At 42.5% G+C, this 25,585-nt stretch overlaps 1 protein-coding gene across 9 annotated transcripts in view; it reads left to right on the forward strand.

The window, feature by feature from the left end:
* The window catches only part of HECW1 (HECT, C2 and WW domain containing E3 ubiquitin protein ligase 1), a 195,391-nt gene that overhangs the window by 145,779 nt on the left and 24,027 nt on the right, over positions 1-25,585 (forward strand). For all 9 annotated transcript variants that reach the window (XR_014517938.1, XM_083468752.1, XM_083468749.1 and 6 more), the window contains 9 exons: positions 2,869-2,999; positions 3,646-3,767; positions 7,402-7,587; positions 8,545-8,679; positions 11,119-11,224; positions 12,622-12,718; positions 18,457-18,540; positions 19,793-19,902; positions 20,480-20,600. Coding sequence is in view for 8 of the 9 variants with exons in the window: in XM_083468752.1 (XP_083324878.1) it covers positions 2,869-2,999; positions 3,646-3,767; positions 7,402-7,587; positions 8,545-8,679; positions 11,119-11,224; positions 12,622-12,718; positions 18,457-18,540; positions 19,793-19,902; positions 20,480-20,600 (1,092 nt within the window). In the remaining variant the exon portion in view is untranslated. The remainder of the gene's footprint in view (positions 1-2,868; positions 3,000-3,645; positions 3,768-7,401; positions 7,588-8,544; positions 8,680-11,118; positions 11,225-12,621; positions 12,719-18,456; positions 18,541-19,792; positions 19,903-20,479; positions 20,601-25,585) is intronic.

The raw sequence follows: 25,585 nt of genomic DNA on the forward strand, positions 1-25,585 counted from the left end.
ATGCACTGTATAGATCCCTCTAAATAGGTGAACTACGTTTTTCTGTTCTGCTATTGCATGAGGGGGGCATAAAACTCAGCCTGCACTGGAATGGAAAGTTTGTTCAGTCAGCCTGCTGTGAAGTGAATAAAAATGTTTATAGGTTCTTATAAAAGAGAGAGTGGGGGAAAATAGAGCTATGTTAATATAGTGTGAAGTCCAAATATAATAATTTGTTTGCAAAGGGCATATTTAAAGGCAAAACAACAAATCCTTAGTTCTTGTAGTGTTTTTTTAAAGCTAATTTTATTATGCTATTTACCTTCTTGCTAATATGCGTATGTGCATGTAAAGTTAAATATAAAGCATTGATTATTGAGGAAATTAATGAAACAAAAGCAGGCTACTCTTTCAGCCAAGCATAAATCTTTATATTTTCACCTTCTTCCCAATTCAATTCATGTATTTTATTAAAACTTCCAAGACTGTCTAATCATAAATCAAACCAAACCAAGAAATAACCTAAAAACAAAATTATTATTATTATTATTACTACTACTACTACTTCTACTACTACTATTATTATTAATACCCTGCATCCTTACTAAGAATGAAATCATTTGGAGCCTTATATCATTTCCCCCTGTAGAATGCCATCCTGGAGGATGTCAAAGAGTTAAACAACTATATAATTTTTTGTGGACATCTGAAGGCAGCCCTGTTTCGGGAAGCTTTTAATGTTTGATTTTGTTGTTGTTTGATTTGTATTCTTGTTGGAAGCTGCCCAGAGTAGTTGGGGTAACCCAGTCAGATGAGTAGGGTATAAGAAATTATAAATTATTATTATTATTACTGTTATTATTATTATTCCAATCCAAATGCCATAAACACCTGAGAAATCTAAAGCATAATTCTAATAAATATTAAATATAAACTACCTAATTATATTTAGCTAATAATATTGAACCAATACTCAAAAATTTGCCAATCCAAGCCAGTAAGCCTACCTAATATCAAAGTTTCACATTTCTTCAGTTTACCTATAAGATTGACTTACCCAGTATGCTCCCACTTGACAGCTTTGATCGGCAGAATTTGCAATTTTACTATGTGCCTGCACCACATCTGTAAGAACTCAATTGTTTAGTTTGGAAGCCTCAACACTTCGGAGCTCCCTGCCTGTTTTTATCAGGCCGCCGCCTTCGCACTCGCTGAAGACATTTTTATTTAGACAAGTCTATCCAGATTTTTATTTAGTTTATGTGAGTTTTAATTTGTTTTAGTCTATTCTATTGTTGTTAAAACTTTCTGTATGGTTTAAATTATGGTTGTAACTTTTTTAGTGATAATTTTATTGTTCTATCTTTTTCGTGAACTGCTTCGAGTTTTCTTTTACCATCAAGCAGTATATAAATTTTGTGAAATAAATAAATAATCTTTATTTATGGCAACCATAGCTGACTATAAGGTCAGGCCAAGAGGAGCCAGACTTTCACTTTCTGTCTTTCTTTCCTGTTAGGCTGTACTTACTTAAGGGGATCATGCATAGTTAATTCACTGTGCCCAAATACTTCAAAATAACAACAGGCAATGACCACACATAACACTAAGCCAAATCGTGGCTAAGCATGAAGGAGTAATCATGGTTGTGCATGGAGCAAAAACCATAGCTGTTTTGCGCCTGTCCTGGTCCTGATGCTACCCAGGTTCATGGTTTGCCTCACTCCAAACAAGCCCAGGATTGTTCTTGCCTTCCTGCTCATGGCAGAGAGGGCTTCTTTAATCAAACAGGAAAACAACTGAGTGAGCCTTCTTTGCGGCTTTGTCACTCAGCTGTACAGGGAGGCCTGCCACGCTTTGTTGGAATTTAGATGTACACTGAAAACATATTCTCCCAGTACTTTCAAAAGACACTCAAGTATTTTCAGTGTTGCCTTCCAAACTGTTCTATTTGTTGATAGATTTCTTGTCCTTTTGTTCTAATATTTTCAATTACCATATTTTTCGCGCCATAAGACGCACCTGACCATTAGACGCACCTAGTTTTTAGAAGGGGAATGCAAGAAAAAACAGATTTTTAAAGGGAGCACTGAGCAGAGCATGCAAACATCCCAGGCTTTTCCCCAGGAGGGAGAAGGGCAGCCCGTCACTGAGGGGCTACCCTTCTCCTTCCTCGGGGGAAAAGCCCACAAGAGCCACACACACACTCCACGCAGCTAGTGAAAGGGAGTGTGGCTCTTGGGGGCCTTTCCGGGAGGTGGGGGAAGGGCCTGAGGGGCTGCCCTCTGTCCTTTCCCCCACCTCCCACAAAAGCCAGCAGGAGCCGCGCACCCTTTAAGGAGCGCACGGCTTTTGCGTACTTTTCTACAAGGAGAGAGAAGGGACTGACGCGGCCAGCCAGTCCCTTCTCCCTCCTGGAGAAAAACCCACAAGAGCTGCGCAGAGCTGTGTGCGGTTCTTGGGGGCTTTTCTCGCCTGCCTCCCGCCTGCATTCGCTCCATAAGACGCAAACACATTTCCCCTTACTTTTTAGGAGGGAAAAAGTGCATCTTATAGAGCGAAAAATACGGTAATTGTCTATAACATTTGGTGTTTTCCAAGCCGAAATGCAGTTCATTAAAGTTATAAAGCAACTAGCAACTTAAAGCAGCCTTTCTCAAACTTGGGTCCCCAGTTGTTGTTGGGCTACAATTCCCATCAGCTCTAGCTACCAGGACCAGTGGTCAGGAATGATGGGAGCTGTAATCCAACAACACTTGAGGACCCAAGTGTGAGAAAGGCTGGCTTAGAGTCTAAAAGCAGGACACAAAAACGCTATGCAGAGGTCCCCTCATTTGTAATGTGCATCTAACTAACATATTTTACTTCCTCCCCTTTTTCAAAATCAAGGTACCAAAATATTCAGCGAACTATTGCTACGGAAAGAACAGATGAGGACACTGTGGTTAGCAGCAGGGTAGAGAGGCTTCCCGCTGGAGGCGGAAGTGATTCTGAGGCAGACCCTTCCCAGCCAAATTCAGGTAAGACATTTACATGCGTCAGTGTCCTCATCTTACTATGGTATTGTACCAGCTTTGTAGATGGGGAGGGGAGCGTCACATTTCGCAGGTGCTCCTCAGTGAGGGTCTGGTTCTCACTGTTGTGATAAAGTCTATGTTGGGGCCGGAAGTGGTGGGTCCCAAGCGTCATTGCTCTTCCATATTCCCTACTGTTGGTTTATTTATTTCATAAAATTTATATGCAGCTTGACTGTTAAAAATCCCAAAGCGGTTAACAAAAAGCTAAAACCATAACATCAGGAAAAAGATTTAATAGGTTAAATGCACAAGAAGTTAAGATACTTGAAAAGATACTTGTGGATGTCAGAGATAAAAAGAACTACTCACTTTTACACTGGATATCTATTTATAAATCTAAGTTGGAAAGAACTTGTTGCCTAAAAGCCAAGACTTAGTTAAAGGAATCGACAAATAAGGAATTGAAAACACAAGAAGCACAGGTTTGTTGGGGAGGGTTGTGCCGTGGATTAACAAGCCCTTTCTGTAACTACCAGGGAGTTGGCCAGAAGCCATGCTTTAGAGGGGGAAATCAGAAGAGGGGAGAATAGTCATTCAAAATTCAAATGTTCTCTTGCTGTATAATACATAGAAACCTTTTTATTTTCAGAAATTAGAAGAGAAGTACCTGTTTCTCCTGTGAATTCTCAAAAAATCACTTTGTTGCTGCAGTCTCCAGCTGTAAAGTTCATCACCAACCCTGAGTTTTTCACGGTGCTGCATGCAAACTATGTAAGTGCTTGACCCTCAGTTATCTTGCAAATTGCTGATATACTTTGATAGCAGCATCCAGGTGGCACTTCAGTTCTCTCTCTGCAATTGAGAATGTACAAGAGAGAATGAAAGTGATCGGAGAAACTATGCAAAAGCCAGAATTGCAGAGAGAGAACTGAATTCTAGGGAAGAAAATACAACTGAATTATCCAAGTGATAAATTCATCCCCACTTGAATTTGTTCACCTGGATGGTCATGCAGAAGAAATTTGGCTTTGCAGCAATCCAGCAGCATGGTTTGCAAAAACCCCTCTACATGTGCCTCCTTTTTGAAAAAGGAGCATTTGATGGTTTGAAAATGTATGATATCAAACCTTATCACTAAACCTAACTACAATGAGATGTTTAGTCATTGATCCACAACAGAGTACAGTGGTGCCTCGCAAGACAAAATTAATTCATTCTGCGAGTTTTTTCGTCTTGCGAATTTTTCGTCTTGCGAAGCACGGTTTCCCATACCCACCCTGGGTATTAACGGTTTTAAGAAAAAGGAAACAAACTTGCAATACATTTTCGTCTTGCAAAGCAAGCCCATAGGGAAATTCGTCTTGCGAAGCAACTCAAAAAACGAAAAACTTTTTCGTCTTGCGAGGCATTCGTCTTGCAAGGTACCACTGTATTGTTGAGTCATGCATGTTCAAGGGGAATCATAATGCATAAAGGTAGCTTTTCTCACTGCTAAGATATTTCAGAAGATGTTGGACAATTACTGTGCTCATCTGTTTCTGCCTTAATAGACCTGGATCTACATTATAATCCTTAGGCAACATTTTGGTTAGCAAGGCCACTAGCTTGTCATATGTACAACTCATACTCTTCCCATTTCTCCACGCTAGAACACCCCTAACACATTCCTATGTAAACTAATCACTAAATCAGTATTTTACCAAACCCTTACCAAGTATCTCAGAACAGAGGTTTTCAGATCCTGGAATGCCTTTTGAAAGCTTCACATGGGGTTCCTCAAGGAGAAAATCAGTAGTAGGAGACAAACCTCCCCAAGAGAGAACTTGTGTGGCATTACTGATCTCCCACCCACCCAAAATGGTTTTTAAAAGCATAGTTCCATGTAAGTTTCTATACTTCATGACAGTGAATGAGGCTTCCACCCATTGCAGTGTTGAAAAGCTAACCCCCCCTTTTTTTTTTGTTCTGAAGGAAGCTTCCAAGTGATGAGGAAGTATCCTTGCAATACTATCAGGGCGTTACTGTGACTTTATTGAATTGCATTAATTGTTTTGATGAATTTGTTGTTGTTTGCTTTATATGCTTTTGTGTTTGATATTATAGCAGTTGCAGGGCTTGCTGCTTTTTAAATGGTGTTGTGATTATTGTGAACCACTTTGAACTCAACATTTGTTGTTGGAAAAGCAGAATACAAATATTAAATCAACACATCTCAGCCCCTAAAACATGCAGCCAAATGGGAATGTATTCTAGGTTGCTTGTTCATTCATGCAAGGCCATTGCATAGCTGTCAACGTTTTCCCTTTTTTAAGGGAAATGCCCTTATTCCGAATAGGATTCCTCGCAAGAAAAGGGAAATGTTGACAGCTATGGGCCATTGTGGTGTTCAGCAGCTGGTTCGTGCCATAGATGAACTGACTCTATGCCCTAGAATGCATCTGAGAATACTGTGCACTATCCTGGGGCTCTTTGGCAGATGTTCAGGGGTTTCTTGGTAGGCAAGTTGATGCAAAGAAGTTCCCCAGGAAGTTGAAAACTTGAAAACTGCACTGTCACAAGGCAAGAAAGTATATATATCTCCACTGTTTTGGCAAATGCACACTTTCCCCTCATAATTGGCTAAGCAGAAAGAAAATACGGTTTTAAAAATCATTTCAAGGTTTCTCTGAGAAGTATGTTGGAATGACTGGTAGAGCATAAGCAGTTTTCTTAAGATCCAGTTTTGGTTTGGTCAGGGGATTCAAATACTATTCAGAAAACGTCTAAGATTAATCTGAATATTCCTCTTTGAACTTTTTGTGGCTTTCACTTTATATTAGTAGATCTTACATCAAAGCAGGTATCAAATTAATTTGAACAGAGCAACACCTTTTCTGTTACAACAATGATTTTGATTCTGCCAAAGAAACCAGAACGACCTGCTGAAACATCTGTTAAGGCAGTCATACAAATTCCACTTATGTAAAAATAATATGCTACATAAATTTGGGCTTAATGTCGTTATAATATTTTAACCGCAAACTCCAATTAAAATTTAGAAGCATTAATTATGGCCATGAAAATTGAATTGGAAAATATTATCCAGCTGCTGGAGCTGAAATGGAAAACAGATCTCTTCTTTACTTGAAGGCTTTAAAAAACCTATGAAATTTTTGGTCTCTTTTAAGGTCTCAGAGAGCTACTAAAATCGTCAGTGAGCTGGTGGTGGAATTCCAGAGTTTGTACTACTAAGTTTCTGTAATCCCAACCCCAAGCTAAATAGCAAGAACATTATCATATATTTCCAGAAATTAATGATCATTCCCTGTGTGTGATCATAAATACTTAGCAAGTTACATTTGTGCTGGAGCAATGTGAGAGCCTCTTCCACGTGGCTACATGATATTTCACTGCAGCAATATCTGTAGGAAGGAACTGGAAGGTTGAGGCAAATGATATGATTCCTTCCCATGCCAATACCATAGGCCCTCAGGCAACGACTGCTTACTTGCCAGAGCCACATGGCTCTTTCTTACAGATGTTGCTACAGGGGCAAGGGACCCACTGAATCACAGGAGGATGTAGTGTTATGCATTCTGGGTGGCTATAGTCTGACAACTAAGACCAACCATGCCTCAATTTGATCTGGAATAATCTTGGTATTTGTGAACTTTCTTGCTGAGCATTTAAAGGCTCTTAATGCGGGTGGCGCTGTGGGTTAAACCACAGAGCCTACAGCTTGCCTGTCAGAAGGTCGGCGGTTCAAATCCCCACAAGGGGGTGAGCTCCCGTTGCTTGGTCGCTGCTCCTGCCAACCTAGCAGTTCAAAAGCATACAGTTCAAGTAGATAAATAGGTACCGCAACGGTGGGAAGGTAAATGATGTTTCCGTGCACTGCTCTAGTTCGCCAGAAGTGGCTTAGTCATGCTGGCCACATGACCCGGAAGCTGTACGTCGGCTCCCTCGGCCAATAAAGCGAGATGAGTGCCGCAACCCCAGAGTCGTCTGTGACTGGACCTAACGGTCAGGGGTCCCTTTACCTTTTAATGTGGGAAAAGACAAACAGGCAGCAACCATTTTAGGTGTGTCCAAATGACAAGCAGGTCCTTTTGGACCCGGAAGAGGGATGGAACGGGGACAGGAAGGAATGGAACCTGCACATGAAATGATCATTGCCTGTATTAAATGCATATTCTTTGGGCCCTTTATTAAAAGACAAGCCTACCCTTCTGTAAATTACCAGACTTTGGACTCTAGCAGCTCACAAGGCTCTTAAAAACAGTTACATGATTTACTATTTCAGACAAGAGAGTTTGGGGGGAGGGGGTTGCCTGTATGATTCAAACATATTCTGGAAAAGGTCATTAGAGTTGACACATTTGCAGTCATGAAAGCTTTGTTTTCCCCTCCTGCTTTTTGTATCCAGAGTGCCTATCGAGTGTTTACCAACAGCACCTGCTTAAAGCATATGATTCTAAAGATCCGCAGAGATGCTCGCAATTTTGAGCGGTATCAGCACAACAGGGACCTGGTAAATTTCATCAACATGTTTGCTGACACACGGCTGGAGCTTCCCCGCGGCTGGGAGATCAAAACTGATCAACAAGGCAAGGTACAATAATTTATACAATATTGAGTTCTCTGCAAACTTATCTGACTTATTTTATGAGGTTGACCAAGAATGCCCAAGGTGTTAAAATGGATTAGCTTTGAAGTTTGTGCCTTATTCTCAGATGTCTCCTCCTGAGTCATTCAGTGGCATACACATTAATAGGCTAAGTATATGAATTTGGGGACCTGAATACATTTACAGGACACAACTGCCAGTGCTGGCTGTCTACAGGCAATCAGGCCGCTGAGCAGTCACAAAGGACAAATGGACCAGAAGCACCTCAGTCTGTGGAGGTGGTCCAAATGTGATCATGTGTAGCCCTGTAAGCCCCTGCGTGTGCTGCTAATAGAAAAGTTCACCTTTCCCATTGGGGTAGAAAAACAGCTAACACATAAATCACAAGCCACAGCACAAAGCTAGAAGAAGAAACACAGCATATAGGTAATGGAATGCAAATGGCCACACGTAACTTGCTACACGTAACACAGGTTCCCAGCGCACACAGGGGCTTTTGCAACAATGCAATGGCCATGGGTGGGAATCAAAGCTGCGTGCAAGTGCAACAACTTGAGATGTCCTTTTATGCATAGGATTTGTCTAACAACTTGAATGAGGTAATGATGTATATGACTGGTGGAAATTGAAATGCTTTGTAGAAACTTATGTATACCCCCTCTTGCCACTAGGAGGGGGTCCGGACTTTGCGGAACATATCCCACTGGATCAATAAATGGCTGGACTTTATCTCCTCCCGGCTCCTGGGTCTTATTGACAAGAGGGTTTTGTAGGGTTTGACCCCTTGCAACAAGTCCACACCTGAACATCTAATTGTTTAAATGGAAGAGCCAGGCAAGATGCCTTAGAGGACCATGCAGAATCCTGCTGAATACATTGTTTACTCTGGTTGCTTTATCAGTATTATAATCATTGTTCTTTTCCAACATTATTTTATTACAGTCCTTCTTTGTTGACCACAACAGCCGTGCTACTACTTTCATTGATCCCAGGATCCCACTTCAAAATGGCCGCCTACCCAATCATTTGACTCACAGACAGCATCTTCAGCGACTCCGCAGCTACAGTGCTGGAGAGGTATGTTTTCTTGCTCTAATTCATTAGGATTTCTGGATAAATGGGTATATTCACAACAAAGCAATTTCTTCGCATTCACCTTGCTAGCTTTATAATTTGTAGGAAGTGGCTGGATATGTAATAAATTATATTGTGGCCTGAAACCTGGGAGGGAGAATGATGATTAATTAGAATTCAGATACATATACCCTATTAACTGAACCCCTATTCAGCCCATTCAATACTTGGTAGATACCAGGAGCAGGCTATACTCACCCTGACACGGTCTAGTAAGAAAAGAAAAATTCCAGAAGATTAAATGTTATGGATTAAGCCATATTGGGGAGGGGGCAAGAAGGCATATCGTAGTGATAAAGAAAGACAGAGCTTGCCCAGCTATGAGTTGCCAGTGTGGTACAAAAAATAAATGACATTATAAACAGCTGCAGATATTAGCTTCAGCACAGCTATCAATACCTCTTGCAGCCTTCATATCTTGTAAAGTGATTAGAACAGATTTATATCTGCTTGTTTCCAAGCAATTCATTTGCTGGCTGTCAACAGCAGATTGTATCTTGGCTGTTGAGTCCTGGAAGACTTGCTCCCTGCCTTGCAGGCCTTTCCCACGAGGCCTGGGAAGGAGGGCCCTGACTGACTCCAGCTACAAAAGCTGAGGCTGAGACTCTGGGACTGAGGTATAGTTTAAGAGTTTTGGGAAGTGGAGGGTTGCGGGGTGAGTTGTTGCTATTATTGTTGTTGTTTTTTTGTATCTTTACTTTTAGATCTTCTTATGATTTATGTGGCAATTGTTTAATTTGGTTGTGTACCTTTTGATGTTTTATTTATTGTTTATGACTACTTTTGTAATGTACTTTTTTCCATGTTGTAAGCCACCTTGAGCATGGAAAGGCAGCATACAAATAAAATGATGCATGCATGCATGTTTTTATTTGCAGCTGCCTGTCCTTAGGGTTGGTGCTGCCAGTCCACAGATTATACAGTTGCCTAGGTTTTCTGTAGAATGCACAACCTCAGGGTGTGGGTCCTTCTGTCATTCACAAAACACAGAGACACAAAGCACAGGCCTTGGTGGGAACACCAACCGTTCTGGCCTGGAGTGCATTGGCATAGTAGCTGGATGGGCCATAAGACAGTTCTAACAAAGTAGGAGCAGCTAATTAAGGAAGGCCAGAAAAACATAAAAGACTCCTTGGTACCTCCGGGCTTTTGGGGTGAGGGAGTCTCTTAGACCCATCCTTCCGACACATGCTCAGCGCCAGCCTTCATTGCAGCACACAGTTCTCCAACATTTCTTAGAAGCTGGGGTTCACTAATTCTTCTTTCCTTTGTGTATTCCCCCTGTCCCAAATTGCAAAGAAATATTATGGTTGGAAGCCGGGATCTTACCTTTTACCAGCTTTGTCATCTTTGTTGTTCAGGTGAACTATGGGCTTTGTTCTGCAATCTTTCTGTGACAATTTTCATGTTGGTTTGTTAAGTGCTTAAATCTATCTGAACACAATAGGAATAACTCCACTGAGACTGATATAATGGCGCCTATCACATACAAAAGAGAGGGAATGAAAAGCAGGCAGTTTCCTTTCTTAGCAGACAGTACACAGCGCGTTTATATTTTAAATAGTAGGCAACATCTTTTTAAAATTCTCTCATTAGTGTGCAGCAATTTCTTTTTCAACACATACGCTGCTATATTGGCTGGTTCCTCGTTACCTATATGCTACATGTATGCTCTCCTTTTCAGAAGTGATTTGTCACATTTAGCTACTTTTTATAAATAGATAATTAAATAGAGCTGGTGCTTTACTGTGATACAGAGATTGAATAGGTACACCTGAAACCTTGAATTTAACACCAGCTCCTTGAATATGTGCATTTTCTTGTTGCAATAATGCTCAAATGCCGTAGATAATTATTAATATTTTTGATTTTGAAAAATCAGCTATCTGAGGCTGAAAACCTGCACACAGAATGAGCGGCCCTGATCCAAATGGGAAGTCCATAGCTATTGAGGCGCATACATCCTCTTCAGAAAGCAGTGATACTTAATCATCTGCTGGCAAGGAGGGAGGAGGAGTAGAGCAGCTAAATTCAGCCCCTCTTCCTTTACCTCCCAACAGATGTTTGGTGAGATTACAGTTCTTTGAAAAGAATTTACTGCATACAGTCTTGTCTACTGGATAAAGGATAGGAGTTGAATGCCTGGTTGTTATGTATGTAGGCGGCTGGGAACACGTGCATATTGTGTCTGCCTGGACTGGGATTTATGGACAAGTAAGGCATAAGAACAGAACCCTTCAGTCAGTAGAGTGTGAGACTCTTAATCTCAGGGCAAATCGCACCTCCCTCCCCCACACCTTGGGCAAAAGATTGTACAGGGTTGGACTAGATGGTCCTTGGGGTTCCTTCCAGCACTTCAATTCTATGGTTCTATCCCTCTAGGCATCAGAGGTCTCTCGAAACAGAGGAGTTTCTCTGTTGACCAGGCCAGGCAACAGTCTTGTAACCGCAATTCGAAATCAGCACCACCATGAGTCTTTACCTCTGGGTATGTATGGTTGCTTTTCAATGAGTTTACATTGCCGCTCTTTATAAGTCTCTCACCACAGGAAGAAAACAGCATCTTGCGTATTTTTTGTGTATTCTTGTTTTTTCATTGTGATCCTATGCAGGGAAAGAGAGGGTGAATGGCTGAAACAAGTCTCTCAGCTCCATTGGAGTGGGTGGGTGTGTCACATCTAGGTTTGCAGAGCGAAAGTAGTGGGCAGGAGAAGGATTGAGTACCCCCTCCTGCCTGCTGCTTTTCCACTTCAAATCATAGCTTCCCTCCTTCTTTGTTGCAGCTTTTCAGTATTCACTCAGGTTCCTAGATCTACACCTTTTGGTGAGCGTTTACTTCAGCCCTTTATACGCAAGTCACTTCCAACATATGATGAAGTGGGATAAAAGGGCTTTATCCCTTAGGTGAGGTAGCCTGGACGGCTCTAGGAATTTCCAGGCGTATTTTAAAACCCACCTCCCAAGAAGCAGGCCTTCTTCAGCTGAGCTTTCATTGGCTTGTATCTCTCCACACCTTTACCTGTTAATCCTGCTTTCCTTCCCCAAGTGTCTTGGAGAAGAGCAAAAGGTTGCAGGAGGGAAGAGTTCCCTGAAGCCTAGAAATTGCCAAGGGACTGCCTGGTGGGTGGCAAATGATGTCAAAAGCATCATTTATTTACACAAAGGAATCCTAGGTTGGATTATAAATCCCTTATTTCCTTGGCAGAAAATGGGACGTACAGTGTCCTTTGCATCCATACGTATGGGCATTCCAGAGTATTCCTATATGGAGTATTCCTATATGCACTAGGAAGCGACTATTCTATTACAGTGATATATATGTGTCTGTATTGTACATGCGTACGTGAAGGAGCATCTCCACCCCCGTCGTTCAGCCCAGACACTGAGGTCCAGCTCTGAGGGCCTTCTGGCGGTTCCCTTGCTGCGAGAAGTGAAGCTTTGTAGTCTCACCCACCCTGTGGAATGCCAGTGCCCTCCTGGCAGATGTCAAAGAGTTAAACAACCATATAATTTTTTGTAGACTTTTGAAGGCAGCCTTGCTTCAGGGAGTTTTTAATGTTTAATGTTTTATTCTGCTTTTGTATATGCTGGAAGCTGCCCAGAGTGGATGGGGCAACCCAGTCAGATGGGCAGGGGGATGGCGGTGGTGGTGGTGGTAGTGTGTGTGTGTGTGTGTGTGTGTGTGTGTTCTCCCCAGAATCCTGGTAAGCGGTGTATCTTTTAGAATAGGTTTCATTATTTGTTAAACAAAATTTATTTACTTACTTTACATGTTACCTTTTCTACCAAGGCACCCAAGTGCTTTAATGTTTAAAAATGCTAAAACAACAGAATAAGTCTTTAACTGAAATTTCCATAATGTTTGTGTTCTTTCCCCCAATCCAGCATACAATGATAAAATTGTTGCATTTCTACGCCAGCCCAACATTTTTGAAATGCTGCAGGAGCGTCAGCCAAGTTTGGCAAGAAATCATGCACTCAGGTACAGCTTTCTGTAGTTAAATTGTTTCATACTTTTGCTGCATGTAAAATGCGAGGACCCATAGAGTGGTGCTGGAATGGGCTTTACATGCACAAGGCCACAGATTCATTCACTGGCATCTCCAGTTTAAGCAAGATCTCTGCTGTATATAAAGTATCTATATGGAAAATATTGTTGACTAATAATACAGATATTTTAGTGGCAAAGCATTATGTGCTGAAAAGCAGATTGTAAGCAATGCTTATAACAGCAGAATAACCCCCAGTCATGCATAAGTCTAATAAACCTCTTGTTCCGGTGTATAAATATAATAAAAAAACCCTGGATACTTGAGTCACAACTTGGATACTTGAGCCAAGCACAGCCCAACAGCCACATATTATGGTTGGGGCAAGGTGATTAATTATTATCATTTTTATTATTTATTAAATTTCTATACCACCTTTCATCCGAGGATCACAGGGCTGTTTACTATATAAAAACAGAAAATACATAAAATAAAAACAAAACAGTAACCCCCCCCCCCAGTTTAAAAGGCCATAGATTGTTTCATTAGCCAAAAGACTGGGGAAAGAGGAGTGGTTTGCCTGGCAGCTTCAATTTGTTGGCTCTTATCCAGTCCATTACTGAGGCAAGACAGTGGTCCAGCACATCCGCTGCCACAGATGTAGATGAAAAGGAAACATTGAGCTTTGTGTCATCAGGATATTGCTGACAACATACTCCAACAACCCAGATGACTCTACTCAGTGTTTCATGAAGATATTGAACAGATAGAGTTGAGCCCTGTGGAAGGAACCCCACACTGAAGGCTCCATGGGGCTGAAAAACACTCCCCAAGCATCACCCTCTGGAAACGACCATCCAAGTAGGACCAGAACCACTACAAAAGGGTTACCCCTAACTCACAGCTGCTCCAGAAGGATACTGTGGTTGGTGGTATTGAAAGCCATTGAGAAGTTGATGAGAATTAACAAGGACACATTTTCCCTGTCTCTCTCCTGACATACATCATCCTACAGGGCAACCAAAGCAGTTTCTGTGCCAAAACCAGGCCTAGGCTCCCAACTGAAATGGATCTAGAAAACCAGTTTCCTCCAATAGAACCTTAACATACACACACAACCGTAGAAGCTCCATTGTTGCTGTCCTAGACAGGCAGCAAAAGCAGGAGGTTTATTGAATGGGCTCTCACACGCACATGGTGGAATGAATTGGGATTTCCAGAGAGACCCTGAGCTGATGGAAGTAGCATTACTTAACTGTCACCTGTCAAGGATGTTAATTTTTGCAAACTCCACTGTGGTCTAGGCTATCAATAAATTCTGTTTTATTACAAATATAAAAGAGAATATCCAGATTTTTGTAGTGAGATTTTTTTCCCACCCCTGCCCAATTTCCTTCACTCCCCATTCTCTCAATTTTTTTCTAGCCTTGCTTGCCAATTTGTCTTATTTAGTTCTGTAAACTAGTCAAAAGAGACTTTACTTTGGCTCCAGCAACAGAAATCTTCTTACTAAAATATACAAGTCAATAATTCCTGCTGCATTTAAAATGAACATTTCTGTAGGCACCATCAAATTATTCCAGTTTGTTTTTTAAAAAGCAACAACACCCTGACCTAAGTAATACTTCTCCCTTCCTCAAAGAAGTAAAAACCCTTGTATCTTCTTCTTAGCAATGAACAGATTTGACTATTACAAGGCTGAGACAGCCTAGGAGGTGTGTAATGGGATTTGTAACATGATCCATTCATCTTTAGGTCATTTTCTTCAACTCGCATCTTAGGTCACTGGTGGCCAAAGGCCTCTGGTTGTCCAGCAGACTGGTTTTAATAAAAATTCCCACTGGCTTTTTCTTCCATGGTATATAACACATTAATCCTGAATTGCATAAAATGAAGGACTCTGGGAGCCTCATGCCAAGCTTATTCTTTCACTTGACATGGTTCCACTGAATTTGCTCCCATGCTCTAAGCCAGTGTTTCCCAAACTTTTTTGGGCAACGGCACACCTGTTTACTGAAAAAAATCTCGCGGCACACCACCATTAAAGCCCCGCCCCGTGGCGTCAGCGCGCCGGGAGGGACGCACGAAAGTGAAAGTTTTTTCCCTCCCCCTTGCTGGGGAACCTCCAAGCTTTGGGGGTGGGAGGAGGCAGCAGAGCGAGGGACTGAGGGACGGCGGCAACTGAGGCGGCGGCGGCTGTTGTGGTGGTGGCGGCGATAGCGGGCGGAGGAGGGGGCGGCGGCGGGGCTTGAGGAGCCGTCGCCGGGAGTTGCTGCTGCTGCTGTTGCTGCTGCTGCTGCCCGGACATGCCGGCCTCCTCCTCCTCCGCTGTCTCGCGCTCCTCCCTTTTGCACGCGCTGCCCCGCCGCTCGGCACCACCACCGCGGAGCCGCCCCCGGCTCGACGCGGATCCTCGCCGCCGCCGCCTCTCACCGCCCGCCTCGCCCGCCTCCCTCCCACGGCACAGCAGCCAATGTCTCACGGCACAGTAGTGTGCCGCGGAACACCGGTTGGGAAACACTGCTCTAAGCCAAATCGCTTGCTAGACAAAAGTGAACCTTAGTTCCAGTTCAAAGTATTCCAAGGAGGGGGTGATTGGCAGCAGAAAAACAACAAGGAATTATGCTTTGCCTTTTTTCCACTCACTGCTCTTCCACTAGTTCATCCCCCACCACCACTACCATGGGGGGAAATGTATGTTAGACCCTTGTATCTGAGATAAACAAAGGTCTAGAAACCCAGTAGGAGTAAAAACAGTCCGCAGAGGGAGAGCTCTTGCAGGAGAGTTAGGCACCCTCTCTCTCCAGTGCAGACTGCTTTTCCTCTGCAAATCACTCTTCCTATTTTAGAACTGGTAAACTGGCTGCTAAGCTAACATTACATGCAATTGCAACATTAAAAGGTGGGCCCTTGGTGGTTGCTATTTTGGATACACAATTTTGCTTCAGAAAAAGAAATGAGCCTTATCATCCCCTTGAGATTGCCAGGCTACAGGTGACAGAGAAGGGGGAAAGCCATGACACGCAGAAATTTGCCTACTTTCCCCCATTTCTGTGCCCTCCTGTGTCTCCCTGCTACCACCAGGACTGTGAAATTCCATACACGACTTCCAGGTTTTACAAAGCCGCCTACTCCTGTTGCCCCTTCTTACCTTTTCCTTTTTTATATATAAATGATATTTATTAAAAGTTTAAGAATTACAGAAAAAAGAAAAAAGAAAAAAGAAAACAACAAAAAATTGACAAAACATACATTACAATACATAAAAGGAAAAGCATAAAAAACAATACAACAATACAGCAAAAAAAAACCCATAATATTAAAACACACATCCAATGTTCCATATCTTTATCTTTCATTTACTTGTTTCATCGACCTCCTTACACCTCCCTTTTTGTATTCTAATTTAATTAATTGTTTCAGCAAATTCTTTCCATCTTTCTCAATTTTTGTTATATAATTTATCTTAACGATCTAACCTTTTAATTAACTCAACAAATCCTTTCCATCTTTCACTATATTCTGTTTACCTTAATTTATTTAATTTATTTATTTAACCTTATCTTACCATAAAAAAACCTTAAAACTTAAAACTTAATACTTATTTGTACATAACTCCTTATATCATTTCTACTAAAGCCAAATAGTTTCATTCCAACATTTTTCCTAATACTCGTTAACTTTACACTATACACTAATTCTCGAAATAATTTTTTTAAAAAAACTTTCTTCCAATCTTCATCCAACGTCTCTTCTTCCTGGTCTTGGGTTTTGTCAGTCCTTCTTGTCCATTCCATCTAGTCCATCAACCTGGTGATCTTATGTCCGAGGCTCTTAAGTCTTTTCCATGTCCCTTCTGCAGATCTTCTTCTTGTTTATACCTGCACTTTACTTTGTCTTTTGTTGATCTTTTTCTTAATTTCTTTCCTTTCTCATTGGGGGGTAGGTCTCAGGAGGACTCCAATCCAAAAATATCTCCATCTCCCCTCAGCAGATCAGCCCATTCCCCACAGTCAACACTGTAATCCAGGAAGTATTTAAAAGCATGTTTCAAAGTCCTTCCAAAATTAAGAGCCCTCACTACTCCAGACCCCCCCTGGTCCACTCCAGATTCAAACTTCAAGAACAGCGGCTTATGCTCCTGCAAGGCCTCGGGTCTCTCCATTTGTGTTACTTGAGGTTCAGCAGCAACCTCCTCCATTATCTTCTGCACTTGCACTTGCCCTGTCAAAACAGGTTCCTGGGTTGGTTCCTGAATGGTTTCTATATGGGTATTCGCCGTTTGTCCAAAGTTTTTAACTGCAACAGTCATCAAATCCATCTTCTCATGCATCTGCTCCAGCAAAGCGCTTGTCTTGCAAAAAGCAAGCACCAAAACTTCTTCTAAACACATTTTTATTCAAGGTCAGAGTCTGGTCTCACGATCCTAATCTTACAGCTGTGAAATCCCCAGATCGACTCCAGCAACAAATTAACAAGCTCCCTCTAGAGGAGACAATTTCTATTTGTATCCATCTTTTGAAAGCAGGACCAACAAAAGAAAATTACTTTCATTTTTCAAATATTTTGTTTCTTTTGAATGCAAAAGCAACATTGGAATCAATTTGTTTCTCTTTTTTAACTATCTGTCAAAAGACGTTCCATTCACAGTCAGTGAACTTCCCCATAAATTCCTGTCTCTGACACCCCGTTCCCAGGTTTGAGACGGTGGAAATTTATCTTTCTTTACTCTCTCTCCTGCAGGATTAAACAGTCAAAAATTCCCCCCCCCCTTTTTTTCTCCTGCTTCCAAGAGGGGTTTTGGTGGTAATAACTGAAGGAAATTTAGACCTTTATATACGACTTTCCAGACTTTAGCTTGCAAAGTTTTTGCTTCAATCTATTTACAAAAACGGGAGGTGGACTTCCTGTTTAGAACCTTCCCGCTTCAGTGCCAAATTAAAATGTTTCTTAATCCAATTTTCTGTTCTACTCACGGGTACTTGTTTAGAGTCCAATTGTCCACAGGAAAAAAGTCAGCACTCTCCGGCAACGGCTATGCGGCTTCACTCCGTAAAAGTAGCGGTTGATTCAAAACACCACGCCACTCACCCCACGTTGCTTCGAATCCCCGAAAAAGGGTTTCCCTGTGAGTAGGGGAGGCGCTCCTGGTGTCAGCCGAATCCCACGTTCCCAGGCTTCCTCCACCTGGGATTTTTAAAGGGTCTCCGCCTTTGCCATGGCGGCAAGACCCGATTTTCACGGAGCGGGTTCCTCTCGGTCAGAGGAACTCCGCCATTGCCGATGGCGCTAACCCGGAAGTCGGCCCTTTTCCTCAAGTATCTTTCTTTTTCCTTACACTTCCTTCAGGTTCTTTTTTTTCAACCCCTTTCTCACTCTGTACCTCCTCTTTAGCTTTTGAGCATCTTGCCTCCTTACTTCCTTGGGTTTTCTCCCCATTCTTCAGCCTTCTTTGAGAAGTTTCTCACATTTATAGCTAATGCTCACGTGAGGTTTTAATTTCAGACAATCTGACATCATTCCCTTCTCTGACACATTCGGGACTGCAAACAAAATCCAATGGAATATAAATTGATTTCACTCAAGACATTATAGCATTCAGATTATTTCTCAGCACTAGCTATTTTTATATTGGCTTTTTGAAGAGAAACAGAATTGGTGTTGCAGAAACCAGCTACATCTGTTTTCCTTAGTACCATTGCAACTTCCTTCTGTGTTGTTCACTTTACAGGGAAAAGATCCACTACATTCGGACAGAAGGTACACATGGGCTTGAGAAGTTGTCCTGTGATGCAGATTTAGTAATACTACTGAGGTAATAAAATTGGCAATAACTGTATACTTTTCATCCCGCTTCTAAGCAGTCACTTCCAGCTGCTTCCCAACAAGACACACCCCAAATCTCGGGGAATTTCTATGCATGTATCAAGCACAATTGAGAGAATATCAATGCTGAGTTCCTTATAAGAGAGGCAAGAACATCTCTAGAATTAATGCAACTTGTAAATTGGCTTTTTAAAAATCTAGATCTACCTCAGGTAAAATGAAAATATTGGCAAAAGTTTGTCTGTATTTCATACTTCTAGGTTATTATAGCCAATATTAGTCATACTCTGAGCAGCGCCGTTGAAATAAATAACATCTACTCTGAGTATTACTCAGTTGGCTATCAACTGATGTCCTCCTTTGATAGTTTTCTGAAATAAAAAGGCTTCTCTTGTCCAATTTCTAGACCTAGGTATGGGGCAGCCTGGAGCCTATGCCCAACTCACAGAAAAGGATAGACTGAAAAAGCTAGGTCTAAGGGAACCTCAATCATCTCATGACAGTTCAGGGAGTGGGGCTCTGGCATTATTTATCGTTTGTAGAGCTGACTGAGTAGGAGGAGGAAGTGTGGCAGCACCGACACTTTAGAACTCCCTTCCTACTGATATCAAGGGAGGTGTTTTCACTGTATTCTTGACGCCTGCTGAAGACATTCTTATTTGGTTTAGAAAGTTTGTATGCGTTTTAATCTGTATTAGTCTATTGTGGTTTTAACTGTATTTTTAAAATTGTATTTGTAATTTTTTAAAGTGATAATTTTATTGTTTAATCTTTTTGAGGCTATTTCCTGCAGATTGCAGTTGACAAGACAGAAGTACTGTTTTGGGGGGACAGGGGGTGGGCAGCTGTGGGGGACTCCCTGGTCCTGAATGGGACAACTGTGCCCCTGAAGGACCAGGTGCGCAGCCTGGGAGTCATTTTGTACTCACAGCTGTCCATGGAAGCGCAGGTCAATTCTGTGTCCAGGGCAGCTGTCTGCCAGCTCCATCTGGTATGCAGGATGAGACCCTACCTGCCCACAGACTGTGTCACCAGAGTGGTCTGCTTGTTTTGGGGGAGTGACTGCTCAGGGCTGGAGGGGATTTGAAACGCTAACAACAGATTTTAATCAATAGAATGCTCCCTATTAAAACATAACAAAGTGGTGGACAAATTAATTCTTGTAGTTCACAGATCTGCATATTTGTGTGCATTTGTCACATCCAAATGAACCAAGCTTCTCCCATTTCTCACCTTGCCAGCCTTTTTGAAGAAGACGTTATGTCTTACATCCCTCTTCAAGCAGCTTTCCATCCTGGCTACAGCTTTTCTCCTCGCTGTTCACCCTGCTCATCACCTCAGAATTCTCCAGGTACAGCACTGGGAAATAATATTATCTGGTCAGATGCTTGTTTCTTGTTTCTTAAAATGTTTTGTGTGATAGAAGAAAGGGGGGGCTACCATGTTCTCTCCCCCCCCCCCCCCGCTTAAGTGGCTATATTTTTATTTCAAGATATGTTGCTAGAAGTATGTAAGCAGAGAATAAAATCACTTTTGAAGCAATGGGGTGGGGGAGATTCAGCGGGCACGTGTCCCTTTGGGTGCAAAAAAGCAGCTATCCCTTCCCCCACCCACTTTGTATCTCTACAGGGCAGATACATGAACGATAAATGTACTGCACCCCCCCCCCAACCACATCTAGTTTGGCCCTAAAAATCTTAAGGAAACTAACATGGTGAGTATTCTGATGGAAAGAAATCCTTTTGAAGCCTTCCAACAGCCCCAGATGCTCCCCTAGGCAATTGCGTGTCAGCTTCCAAACATTTGAAACAGGCCGTATGTTGTCCCTGTGAAATAAATGTGTTCGGTGCCTTAGCAAATGTTGATGGAAAACATTGCTTGTACGAAGTTGCAAGGCTTCTTTAAATCTTCTGTTTTCCCCTCCTAAGGCTTGCAGCGGGCCAGTGCAAGAGCTCCCTCTCCTTACAGGAGAGATTTTGAAGCCAAGCTTCGCAACTTTTACCGGAAACTAGAAGCCAAAGGATTTGGTCAGGGACCAGGTAAAATTAAGTAAGTGTGTGTTATTGAACCCTTTCTATTATTTTCCTGAGGACAAGTAAAAAGGGGGGGGAGGGGCCCTGTTGGGAATGTTTACAGAGACAAATCAAGGATAGGACACAAAGGAAAGGGAAAAATATGCAGCTTATGATCTTTGAGCATTCAGGATGGGTAGGTTGGGGCATAGGAAGCAAGAAACATCTCCCACTCATCATGTGTCATCTAGGGGGGAATGCTAGTGGTGTGTTAATGGTATGTTGGTGATTTGTGGTCCATTGTTCTGAATGTAGGCAGCTCCTGATCACAAGAGATCACAGAGCCACTAGTTGACTGGGGTGAGGAAAGCGGGGAGGGCTCCTAGCCCAAACATACCAGACATCCTTCTTCCCTGGACAGTCCTGCTTCTGGCAATTGTGCAGCTGAAGCACACATGCTCAGAGAAAATGCTGCTGCTGCTGCTGCTGCTGTCTTTTACTCAAAACATTCACTCAAAATTGTGCAACCGGGCAAGATTTCTAACCCATCAAAATTCTAATAACAAGTCCAGAAGTTAAATTCATGTTGTATATAGATGCTGTGTATATTGACTTTCATCGCTGATACTTGGGCCAAACTAAAACATTACACGTAAGTAAGGAGAATTGAATGTATGTAAAGCTGTTTCTCCCTGGGAGTAGCTTTATCCATGGAGACAGGATTTTCAGCATAAGAACATAAGAATAGTCTTTCGGATCAGGCTGTTCCCACAGCATCCATTTCTCCCATGCTTGGGTCCAAGCAGTTTTCTGTTTGCCCTGCTGCTTTCCCCAGGCAAACCCTCTCTTTAATGCTGAATTAGAACAAACATCAATCTGCCCAAAACCCGACTGGTGTTTGCTACAGTTGAGCAGTAAAGAGAGGGTTTCCCTGGGGGAAAGTGGTGGGACAAGCGGAAGTCTGGATGAACCATCACTGCTCCTGGGGGCGTGAGTTCCACAGTTTTACTATGCAGTGGCAGAGGAAGGGGGTGGAGGAGCGGTCCGCCCCGGGTGCCATCTCTAAGGGGGGTGACAAGAAGGCTCCCCATGGGGGGCTCACACTGCCGCTGCCATCGCACACGTGTAGGATCCTCCGCTCGCGGCTGCAGCGGAGGGATCCCACCACCATCCATACGGCACTTGAGCAGCACCGTCGGCAAACCGCCCTTCGGCGCATGCGCGGTGCCACTACATGCTGTGCATGCTACATACGGCACGCGCACACATGCGCAGTACATAGTGCAGCGCACACACATGCACCAAGGGGGCAGTTTGCCCCGCCCCTGACACCCCGTACCGGGGGCCGGTTAGCCTTCCCTTGCCCCTGTGACTATGCACTGTGTGAAGAAGGACCTTCGTTTATCTCTCCTGAATCTTCCATAGAAGTGGAGGGTCTCCTGCGAGGTGTCAGGCAGTGCTCAATAATAAATACATTTCCAGAGCCCCATAGAGAACACCCTGTTGGGAAAATGTTTATCTGAGTGTTTATTGTTGTTTTAATTTTGATTTTATGTAATTGTTGCATGTCATATGTTCTAATGTAAACAAAGATATATCTCAATTCAACCATGTTAAGCAGTATAAAGATGAAAATGAATAAAAACAAAATAAAGAAAGCTCTGCTGGGGAGGAATAGTAGTCGAAAGATGAGAGGCATTAAAAGATTTAAACTCTCCTTCTCCCCGATTATTCAGTACAAAATGCCCCTTTCAGATCTGCTTTTCCCTAAGAGAAAGGAGCTTTCGTGGCTTAAAGTGTTCTGCCCGGACACTGAGGTCCAGCGCCGAGGGCCTTCTGGCGGTTCCCTCATTGCGAGAAGCGAAGCTATAGGGAACCAGGCAGAGGGCCTTTTCGGTGGTGGCGCCCGCCCTGTGGAATGCCCTCCCATCGGATGTCAAGGTGATGGACATTCAGAAGACATCTTAAGGCGGCCCTATTCAGGGAAGCTTTTAATGTATGATATTTTAGTGTTTTTTGGTTTCTGTGGAAGCCGCCCAGAGTGGCTGGGGAAACCCAGCCAGATGGGCGGGGTACAAATAATAAATTATTATTATTATTATTATTATTATTATTATTATTATTATTATTAAAGGCATGCATTGCGGAGTAGTTGATAGTTTGTCTCCCAGCCCCAACACCTTGGGCTTATTGTGCCTTTTAGGCACCCACCAGTATTGAAAAGTAAGGCTTTCATAAAGCTTTTTATTTCTCAGTATTCCTTTCCATGCTTTCTGAATATTTTGGGATCTGACCTCTATAATTTTCTGATGCTGGGCTGTGCAATTCACATTCTGAGTGGTTTGGCAGCAGACTTGCCTATCTATACCCTTTTCCAAGGGATAGTCAGAAATATGCAATGCCTCAGCCTTGAAAGTTCAGGCTGGCTTCTGTCCCAAACCACTTTCATAGCTTTGAAAACTAAACAATTAAATCTAGACGAGTGTCATCGGCAGAATATGCTACCCTGAGCCAGGAGAAGCCCTAATTGCTGATTACTTGCTCATGCCATCTGATCTTGCTATGCAGGTTCAAGGGGAGAATCCAGAAAAGGGTAATGTTCTAAAAGGGCTGCATTGATTGAAATATTATTGAACACTTGAGTGCTTCTATTGAAGGGGAGCTGAAAAGAATGTGAAATTAGACCATTCCAATTCTGTATTTTAAAATAAGCATTTCCTATACATGTCAGATACTTTTCGAAAACCTTTCTCCATATCTAATGCATTTATGAGAATGTTGAAGGTTGTAGGCATACTATAGGACATGTTCAGGCATTGCAATCTGGGAAGACATTTCAGCTTGATATGATATGAATATTAAAGAATCTTGTACACCTCTGTTATCAGCTGAAACACTGTACTTATTCTGGAGCCATGGTAGTTTGAAAAGAGCCAGTGTGGTGTAGTGGTTAGAGGGCTGGACTAGGACCTGGGAGGCCAGGATTCAAATCCCCCCTCGGCCATAAAGTTCACTGAGTGACCTTGACCCCAGTCACTGCCTCTTGGCTTAACCTACCTCCCAGGGTGGTTGTTGTGATTAAATAATGGGTGGGGCCACCTTGAGCTCCTTGGTCAAAAAAAGGTAGGGTGCGAATGCAATAAATAATAAAACCAATATCAGTCGCCTAAAGGCCTCCTTCTACAGTAGGTGCTGGCACAGCCCCTCATAATCAGGTGCGCTAATGAAAAGCCCAACATACAAAGCCCGTACGCCTCAACATTCCTCAGATGAAAATAGGGACATTTCTCAATCCCTCCTTGACCCCCTTGACCCCCGCCCCTGAGCATTTCCTGTCAGAAGAAGGGTGGGTGCCACCACTATACTCAAATGGGACACAGCACACACGCCTTCACCATCTTGAGAAAATTCTTTAATCCCACTCTTATTTTATTATTTGGTAGATTTACAAAAAGAAAAACATACACCAATAAATAAAATTTAGAAAGCAGCAGGATTAAATCCAGGCACACAAAGCATAAAAATACTCTTTATGCTCCACTCTGCTCCCCCTTCTTTTCTTTAAAAAAAAATATTTTAGGTTTCAAAAGTTTACAAATTTGATACATATTTTCCCAATTCACATTCATTTCAGATTTGACTTCCCCTCCACCCCTCCATTGTTTTCCCTTATTTTCTAAAATTGCTGCATATTATGATTATTCTACGTCATCTATATTCTCCAGCACATATTTTACTGCAGTTCTTCATTCAGATCCAACCTGTGTCTTTACATGTTTACAATAATTCTTTAAATATTCAACAGAGGGTTTCCAGTCCTCCTTATAGTCTGCATCTTCTTGATCTCTATTTGTTATAGATTTGCCAAATAGGCATATTCAGTCTGTTTGGACTGCCACTCTTCTTTCGCTCTGCTCCCCCTTTCTCCCCCCCCCCTGCACTCTGCCTGCCCCTCAGAGCCAGAGCATCACCCAGGGCTGGGCCTTGGTGGTGGCAGCCTCTTCTTGGCAGCTCTCCTGCAGCCACTATGAGCTGCCCAAGGGAGGAGGCGGGAAGCAGCCATGGAGAGGCCATGGAGAAGCAACAGGATGCTTCCTCACAGCAGCTACTGCCACCATCGCTCAGGACAAGCGCTGGCTCATCCTCCTCCCCAAGCTCAGCACTGGTAGTGCTGGTGGGGGGAGAGGGACATTCTGGCATTGAAGCTGAAGCTGGGATGGCTTCCATGATTCCGGGACTGTCCCTGGAAAATTGGGGCACTTGGAGGGTATGGAGTCCCCCCCCCCCAATGTCCTCATATGCCAATAAAACTAGGAATGAAACCAGCTGAAAATCTGTTCTGATATTTTGATCCCTGCTTCTGATGTTTACAGTTCTGTATGTTGCAATTTTTTAAGCCTCTTTAGGACCCAGATGTAGTGAAAAATGGGCCTTACTTTTTAAATATATAAATAACATCAGCCCAGGTGTGGTTACTAGCAGCTCTCTGGAGCAAGCACAGTGATATCAGTTTTATTTGCTCAGTGCTAATTTCCCCAAGCAAGACACACTTGCTTGTGAGCATAATTATACTAACTTTGTGGTATAATTCAAAATAGCAGTGTGTCTGCATGCAATTATCTCCAGTAAAGATCCTGATTAGTATTGATTAGCATTTAGTATGTGTTTGTGTATGTGCATGTAATTTGGTAAGCTTACCTTTAACTGTGAATTGAGTTGAATTTCTCCCCCACAATGAATTATGCAGAAAACTGCAAACTTCTCACACACTTTTCACATTGGTTCTCTGCAAAGAACTTTTGCTATGACATCTGAATTGAGCCACTGTCTGCCCATTTTTATTCCCATGGAACTTTTTAATGATGAAAAATAATGGGTCAAATGGGTTTCTACTGGTTCATGTTTGTTCTTCACAAACTGATAAGATATGATAATAACTATCTGTGACCAATGTTTATGAAATAATAATTTTAAAATTCCAGCAGTCCCAATTTTAACTTTTTGGCTGTCTTTACCTCATTG

The sequence above is a fragment of the Podarcis liolepis genome (genome assembly GCF_965112155.1).
Source record: "Podarcis liolepis genome assembly, chromosome: 12".
Taxonomy (NCBI): Eukaryota; Metazoa; Chordata; class Lepidosauria; order Squamata; family Lacertidae; genus Podarcis; species Podarcis liolepis.